Here is an 8,600-nt window from a genome sequence, read left to right as displayed (position 1 = left end):
ATGAAAGCTTACGAAGCAAGTGTCTCCACACTGCCTAATTAGATAAACAATTTAGAACACCTCCCTTATTGGAGTAATATAAAATTACCTTGTTGACTAACAGGCTTTTGCTGGTAACCTGCTGGCAGAAAGTCGAGCAATAAGATCAGCCCGACTTGATTGAAACCTCCATGCTCTTTCCATCAAATTAGCAAAGAAACATATTCAAATGTCCTCAACCATATGTGAAGCAAGCACCTTAGCTTTTTCACAGTTTTATCCATTCTAATGGTTGCGCAACATATCATTTGAATCATTAGGGTACACAAAGATCGAATTTGGAACTTGCATTCATAAAAACCAGTGTCGAGATTCTCTTACTGCATAAAGTATGAGGTCATACACTTAAACCATCAATCTAACATGTACTTCATCTAATCAGAATCAAGACCAGTTGATCATCCCCTTTCACATAACAAGAGGCTTTTCTAAGATTCATGCTCCATGACCAAGCTGCAGACATCATAACGCATGACCTTTGAAAATCGCATTCTACAGCAGCCTCTTCATCAAACTATCTGTACCACAGATTAAAATCACTAGTAACCAAGATGCTCCATTCTCATCATGGGACCTCTTACAAGAATGCTCAAAACAAAAGAAAAATAGGAAGACCGTGATCCTACACCAGAAAATCCTCGGATTCTCCTTGGGCCCGAAAAGAAATTGGCATCAAATAAGAAAATAGTGTGCACCTCAATAGTAGGATCCAGAGCCTCCACTACCCATGTAACCACTGCCACCCAAGCTACGACCAGAATACAGCGATGATGAGTAAGAGCTTCCGCCAACCTGCAGATAGAACATCAGAGTCGTGCTCAGGCTTGGATCTGAATAGTAGTGAAGACATAAAGAATCCACTCATTAAGCTACTTTCTCTTCATTCACATGACCATTTTGTGGTTCTTGTCTCCATCTATCCTCACTTCATTAAAATTGATCCACAGAAGGAGAATGAAATTGATATAAAATAACAAAAACATACATCACTGCCACGAGAGATGTAATCGCCACCATAGCTTGATGAGTATATACCACCACCATCACTGCCACTGTAAGATCCTGCACAATCAGAGAAACACAAGCAAACTTAGAGATATCCTTGAAAAATCTAAACTCGGTGCGTTTTGCAAAAGCAACCATATGAAGAAAACTCAGACACACCTCCACCGTATGCCAGACCCTGACGGCTGCTATAAAGACCATGAGAATCCTGAGCAGACATTGAACTCCTGCTACTACCATAACCTATGTTTGATCTTCCAAGTCTGACAACAATTCATGAAAAAAGTAAAAACTTAAATCCAACTAAAGAACGATTAAGAGGATTAAGAAATATAAAAGCAGACCTATCGCTATATGCATCTCCATATTGTGAAGATCCACCTCCAATTTCATAATCCAAACGAACTCGCGATTGGCGTACTTCGGCATCAGCATAGCGGGGTGGAACATCATCCTTATAGATTGGTAAAGATTTCTATTAATAACACAACCATCATGCAAAAAACAAATGGAATATATATTGCACAAAACATTGACACCAACCAGTGCAGCATATGGACGCTTTGACCCAGGAACAGGATCATAATCACGAGGGCGACCCTCGCGATAACTTGGTGGCGGTCTCTCAAACCTTGTTGAATAGCCACCATCTGTGTAGGCTCTCCTTGATGTAGAGTGAGAGGACCCTCTTGGTAGATCAGCATAGGTAGGTCCACGAGTAGGATAACTGTCTCTGTAAGATGAGTTTCTCTCCGAGGTAGACCTAGGAGGACCATACTCAGCAATTGCTCTGCCAGCAATCGCTCTGCTCCTCGGCGGAAGCTCCTCACGTCGACCATAATCCCGCTTCAGGCTATTCTTGGTGTGTGAAGGAACTATATGCAGAACATTAAATTTTAACACTACTTAGACACCAAGAAAAACTGATTCTCGCAGTTATGTTTAATACAGCTATTGACAGAATCCAAAGGGCCATTGGTCCAGTGGTATCTGGGTTACCAGTACTCCAGTAGAGCCCAGCCTCCCAGAAGGTCAATGGCTCAAACCTCACCAAAGGTGAGAGGTGTGAGTATTTGCCATATATAAATATTATGTACTTCAAAAAAAAGCTACTGACAGAAGCTGAAGCATACCAGGAGGCCTCCTATCATAGGACCTCGGTAAAGGAGCCACTGGCCTCCCTCTTGGTGGCAAGGCGACAACAGGCCGTCGATCCCTTAACCCAACAGGCCTCCTAACACTACGATCAACAACAGGTGGTAGACGTCCACCAAGTCTTCTTATACCGCGTGGAGGCAAATTGCGTGGTACCGGACGAGCCCATGGACCCCTAAAACCTCCAGAGGCAGCTCGACCAGGTCGAAAATCACCACGTGAGATGTGTTTTCCTTTGCCTCTCTGAAGTGGTCGTGACAATCTGGCCCTCACTTTAGCCTGATATACAACAATTATGGATAAGAAAACAACAGCTATCAACAACTATATGAATATACTAAAAGACTAACCTTGTTCTCTCCTTCTCCCAGCTCTACATTATTAATGCTTTTAGCACATGTCACAGCTGCATCATGTGTTCCAAAGGTGATGAATCCATAATCCTTTCTTCTGGCAGAAGGCATATTACGGGCAAGCTCAATTTTCTCCACCTCCCCGTATTTCTTGAGAAGATCCCGCACTCGAACCTCATCCCAAGAAGAAGGCAGGCCATCCACAAAAACAGTCTTAACCTGAAGAAAACATAATCAATGGTTGTATCTATAAACTATGGATACATACTTGGAGTAGAGAGGGGCAGCCAGAACAAAAAAAGTCAACTGAGTAGCAAACATTGTTGTCTTTCAAGATAGGTTCTGAAGAAACTATACAACTTGAGACATAGCATATCATATACTTTGGAAATACATATAATGTGTACATTTCATGCACTCTGTTTATTGAATCATTTTAGTCCAAAAGCTCAACAATCAAGCTGAGCAAAAAAATGGCAGAAAACATAAGCATTTAAATTGCTTATTAAAAGAGAGGATGAACCGGCATTCTCATTATACAAGCTGCGCTAGGGTGTCATGTCAACGATCAAAAGCCAGTATAGTTACACAGTGGTAGGCAACATGTAAAAATTAAAAAGAATGTTAGTCCATTACTAGACCATCTTGGGTGCATCAGATTTAGATTTATTCAGGGGATCAGATAATCTAAGTACATGGTAAACAATAAATTACTCTTCCATGCATTAACAAACAAACAGAATATCAAGATATCTAATAAAGACCTCTCATTTCATGCCCACTTGAAATGTTAGAAAGATCAATGAAGCATCAACGTGAATTGCATGCATAATCAGAAAAACAGAATTTCAGCAGCCAAACATCCAGGCCTCCTTGTTCAGATGAAAGAAATAAGTCCCAGCATTTTACCTGGGCCATGATCTCATCACCAGGGTCAATGAAAGAATCTGCAAAAGAAACCTTAGCTGGCCTATCAACACCAAATGTCACATCTCTCTTTTGCAGACGCTTAAAAGCATCCATAGCATCCGAACGGGAAGAGAACTCCAAAAAGGCAAAGCCCCGATTAGTTCCATCAGTCTTACTGTCTTCTACCAATGTCAAATCCTCCACGGTATCAATTCCATAGTTTTTCAACTTTTCTTTCAGCTGGAAGCACATTGAACATCAGTGAGATGGCTATCAATTAACTTTAATTAATTTTACACAAGCGATGAAGCTTTAGGCAATCTCAAATTGCCTGAATCTACTTACAGCTTCCTGGGTCCATGTCTTGCATATATTACCCAAAAATAGTGTATCACTGTCTTGACTTGGCGAAACACCACATTGTTTCCCATGAACCTGGAATTTGGTGGTAAAAAGACACGGTTTAACATGTTATTAAAATCTGCTTCCTATATACAATGACTGGCTGAGGAAATACCACAGGATTTTTTAGCTCTACACAAGCTCGTTTTGCCTGCTCCACAGTTGCAAAACGGAGGAATGCAAATCCCTTGTTCTTCTTGGACTGAGCATTCATCATAAGTCTGACTTCAGAAACCTCTCCAACTTCACTAAAGACTTTCCTAAGGTCCTCCTCAGTAGCATCTTTGTCCAATCCCCCGACAAAGATTTCAAACTCTTTTCGTTTACGTCTCTCTTTGAAAACATCATGCTGCTCTTGCTCCTCTGCATCCGCCATTCCAGCATGCTCTTCAGCAGCATGCTCCTCCTCCTCGGGCTCCAACTCCTCCGGAGGATCTTCCATTTCTCCCTCAGGTATATCATCACCCTCTTCATCCTCACCAACATCCCCATCCTCAACTTCTTCCTCCACATCAAGTACCTCTTCTTGAACATCCTCTACAACCTCCTTCTCATCATAATCCTCACCAACATACTCCTCAGGTTCGGATTCTTCTGGATCATTATCCTCCAAGTCCAACCGTTCCCCTTTTTCATATTCCTCGACAGAATCTTTCACATCATTGTCTTCCCCTGTCAGGCATAAATGCAATGAGAATGCTTACATGTGGCTTAGTGGGAATCTCGTTTATCCAGAAACATTCCAACAAAATGGAACTAATCCATGAGCAGTTATGTTCCTTTATTACCAACTTAAACAGATGTGATGTTAGCTGAAAACAATGTAATAAGCAACAAGAGCATATAAAGTTTCCCTCAAATGACCATCCTTATAGGTCTGTGGCTTTGCTATTTGATACTTCAAATTTGATAGGTTTGGGTGCAACTTGATAACCAGTATATGAAGATTACCATGCACAAACAGATATAAGTAGCACCACACAGAAAGAATAGACCACTTTGAAGTATTGTTCCACCTTGACAGAAAGCTCCATTGCTTCCGTCTCCTCAAGCTGTGATTTTATACCATATGTCCTACTTGATAAGGAGATTAAATCTAGGTTGATTCTTCTGATTTAATAGTACTAGATGCCTAAGCAAAAAGATGAACAGTGATAGTTCAGAAAACAAAATTCACTAATATACATTGCACTCCTATATAAGGCACTTCCGCAGGAAATGGTGGATATTAAACAGACTTAAAGGGCTGTCAACCTCCAAGCTTCAGATCCTCAAATACCGGTAAGAATACTACATGTTGGGTGCACCTTTTTTTACACCTATACCTCAAGAAAAAGACTGAATTTTCTTCATAGTTCATAACAAACCAAAGACCTCTATTTGATGCACAACCATCCACATAATTAAAATCAAGATCAACCCCATGGACAACAGATTTTGGCCAATTTCGGGATCTCAAGGGAGGTCAAATCAGTTTCTAATTCCTCAGGAGGCAAGAATGAATCGTTATCAACCACCAGTCTTTAAAACTATTTAAAAAGAGTGCTTCATGTCATTTGTCAGCCCTCCAATAAACAATGCGTCATTCATTATCTACAGACATGGTTGCTAGCAAATTTTCTTTAAGTGATTTGACATGACAGATTCTGAATTCCTCCATTATTCTCGTCTATTTGTCATAACTAACTAGCAATTTGAAGTCTTTTGATGGTATTATCTGGAAGGCCTTTGTAATGAACATGTGAATTTACTCCTTTGACATCATGGGTTTCTCTTTATTTGTATATGCTGAATTTTATTTATACGAGTATTGTTTTCTCATCAGGATGTTCTTGATATTGCTGCAAATTTTAAGGTCAGGCCCTCAAACAGCCTCATACATAAACAATTGTAGCTTAACAACATGTCAACGTCATCCATTTTCTTTAAGAAAAGCCATCCATTTGACATAGTGTCTTGCCTAATTCTTTAAAAAGACAATTCCTTTCTCAATTGATTTTCCACACCACACATGATAGAAAACAAAAGCAACAAGACAATTTGATGTATTAGAAAAGCAATCTTTTTTACTCTTGCATGATTTGCAGTTAGTTACGTTCCTACCTGCTACTTCCATTCCTGAAATAAGAAAAAGTTGCATATCAAGGTATTTGATATTTGATATGAATCTTGCTACTGAACGACCACCAATCCTGTTTTAGAAAATAACCCATTTGATTTTCCAAGTCAGAGTCTGGATTCTTTTGTAGAATCCGGGAGTATTTGCATATGCTAACAAAACATAAATATCTTTAGTTATCTAGGCTTCTTACAATCAGCTAAAGAAATCGTCTATAAAGCCAAATTCATCTTCTACAACGCAAGTCAAGTTTCTGAATTTCGCCTATAACGGATCTAAAACCATATAATCAGGTTAGAAGAACGTAATTAGATAAACTTAAGAATATCATATGCAACTTACTCTTTGAACGATCAATCCCATTATCAGCCACCGGTTTCTCCTCGACCTTTTCCACTTTTTCTTCATTGGCCTCTTGGACCTTCACGGCGTCCGCCTTTTTAACCCCAACCGGCACCTCCTCTTCTTTACCCAAAGCTGGATCCTCCTCTTCCTTAGCCTCAACCGGTGCCTCCTCAACCGGTTTCACGGATTCTTCAGGCACCACTACTGCCTCCGGATCAGGCTGCGCCGACACCTTCGGTGTTCCTCTTGCTCTTCCGCCTCTTCTCCCTGGGCCGACTGACTTCCTCGCCGATTTCGGAGGCATCGCTCTCTCCTCAAAATTGGTCTAATCGATCTGGAAAATCAACAACTCGTGAATTTGATGAATCAGAGAGGAAAGAAAGATAAATGTTACTTTACTTTGAAACCCTAGCGGTCTAGCCCTAGTTTACTTTGAACGATATTCGGTGACTCGGGTCGGTTTGCTTAGAGATCCGTAGACCGTGTACTTTGGCACGCGATTTAATCACATATATTTAATTATTTATATACATTTACTCGTGCAATGCGATGAGAGCCGTGAATTTTAATGATTTTAAAGTTTCACTGGTTTTATTAGAAAAGATTTAACGATAATATAAGTTATACTTAGTCTTTACATATTAATAAAATTTGAATAAATTGTGTTTCCAATTATAGTCCATCGATGGAAAAAAATTGTATAACAGTTTAAAATCCAATATATTCAAAATCCAATATATTTAAACGACTTCATAATTGTGTTCGATTTACACCAAGAGCAAATAATCAATTGAGAGTTCTAAATCAATTGAACGAGAGATTATTGAGATAACTTTTAATAACTCACCTTGGGGGATGGGAAGAATACATAGAGGTATGAGATGGTGAAGGTATGAACGAAAGACGTCAAAAGTATCTTGGGAACATTAAAAAAAATGTAATAATGTGCATTGGTAACTTGTATTATATGTTATTCTAATTGTAGATTAAGAAATTTTAAGACCGAATGCATATAGATTAGTACTTAATGCATTATGAGTTGTTTTCAAGACTTTATGCATAAATGTATAGTACTTTGGTTTATAAGGTAGTATAGATATATAAAATAATATAAAAAATGTAATTTTATATAAGTTTTAAATTAATTTTATTAAATCTATATTATATTATAAAACATTTGACAAAAACTCTTAAAAACCATTCTTTATGCATGAAGTATTGTGTATTAATGTATATTACTTAAAATTTAATATTACAAGTAAATTATGCGTAAGTACAACTTATTAAAGCTCCATTTTAAATTCGTATAAGTAATTGCAGATAAACATAACCAAATACAAGATAAACATCTCATTTTAAATATACAAAATCTAAAATATAATTAGGATAATTCATTGAGTTCTAACAAAAACTTAATTTTTATAAAAAATTTATTGTTAAGTCAAAAATAAATTATTTCACCATTGACCTAAATTAAATTATAAAAAATTGAATTAAAGAAATTGTAAAAAAACGAAAACTTTTAAATGGTTAATTTAATATTAATATCGAAATATTTTTTAAAATTTTTATGATGTCTTTAAATTTATTTTTATTTAAAAGTAAAAACATTATATTTTCCAAAACCATATAAACCATATTATACCAATAAATACAAAAAATAAAACAAAACATTAAAATAAAGATGTATCTTGTTACATTGTGCGTGTATCTTTCTAGTATTTTTAAAGAATTTTGATATTATAGTACGAGTAAAGTTAACAGTTAGAAATTACACTTAGGGGTCATTTAACCAAGCATTTACCAATGAAACCAACATCATATGCAATAAGTTATTCGATAAGCGTTAAACGGGTAAGAGTTGTCACGTTCACTTACTGGATAAGACTTTTGCTCTTTGCTATCACTCTTACCAAATAAGATTATCGATCTTTATCATATTCATCCAGTAAGATAGCGTAACTTGGTAAACATGTAAATGTTCTCTGATTGTTATTTTTCTTAAAACTAATAAATGAGTAAACTTCAATTTTGGTTCTTAAGATTTAGTGAAAAGTTAAAAAGTGGGACTTGAACTTTGATAAATTCAAAATTCATCCTGACGGTTTCGATTTTGCTTTGAAAGTGGTCTTTGGTCATCAACTCCATTTATTTCATCTGTTAGAGCGAGAGGCGATTTTGTCTTTTCATCATAAATCTTTATTTTTCTTTCAGAAAATAACATAAGATAGTGTTGTAGTTTATATTATGTATTTTATTATTTAAATATCTTA

General features: G+C 37.1%; 1 protein-coding gene across 2 annotated transcripts; it reads right to left on the bottom strand.

The window, feature by feature from the left end:
• Positions 1-303: 303 nt before the first annotated feature.
• LOC112519453 (heterogeneous nuclear ribonucleoprotein Q) lies at positions 304-6,693 on the bottom strand. Of its 2 annotated transcripts, none has more exons than XM_025127575.1 (12): positions 6,325-6,693; positions 3,979-4,535; positions 3,807-3,896; positions 3,462-3,701; positions 2,550-2,771; positions 2,178-2,478; positions 1,588-1,919; positions 1,389-1,498; positions 1,204-1,307; positions 1,025-1,101; positions 735-831; positions 304-557 (listed from the first exon to the last, which is right to left on the bottom strand). In XM_025127575.1, exons 1-11 carry the CDS (start codon positions 6,629-6,631, stop codon positions 736-738), a joined length of 2,436 nt encoding a protein of 811 aa, XP_024983343.1. In that variant the 5' UTR covers positions 6,632-6,693; the 3' UTR covers positions 304-557; position 735. The 2 variants fall into 2 exon arrangements, with proteins under 2 accessions (XP_024983343.1, XP_024983344.1); XM_025127576.1 differs by having other exon boundaries at positions 3,982-4,535.
• Positions 6,694-8,600: the final 1,907 nt, after the last annotated feature.

Source organism: Cynara cardunculus (assembly GCF_001531365.2).
Source record: "Cynara cardunculus var. scolymus isolate 2C chromosome LG 10, CcrdV1, whole genome shotgun sequence".
In the NCBI taxonomy this organism is placed as follows: Eukaryota; Viridiplantae; Streptophyta; class Magnoliopsida; order Asterales; family Asteraceae; genus Cynara; species Cynara cardunculus.
Note: the sequence above shows the minus strand (reverse complement) of the source record. Positions and strands in the feature narration are given on the sequence as shown.

Coding starts and splice junctions, on each gene's coding strand:
- LOC112519453 (XM_025127575.1), bottom strand. CDS start 6,631: ATGCCTCCGAAATCGGCGAGGAAGTCAGTCGGCCCAGGGAGAAGAGGC. Junction 4,536..6,324: donor TGGGATTGATCGTTCAAAGA/GTAAGTTGCATA, acceptor TATGCCTGACAG/GGGAAGACAATGATGTGAAA. Junction 1,102..1,203: donor GGGTCTGGCATACGGTGGAG/GTGTGTCTGAGT, acceptor CTGATTGTGCAG/GATCTTACAGTGGCAGTGAT.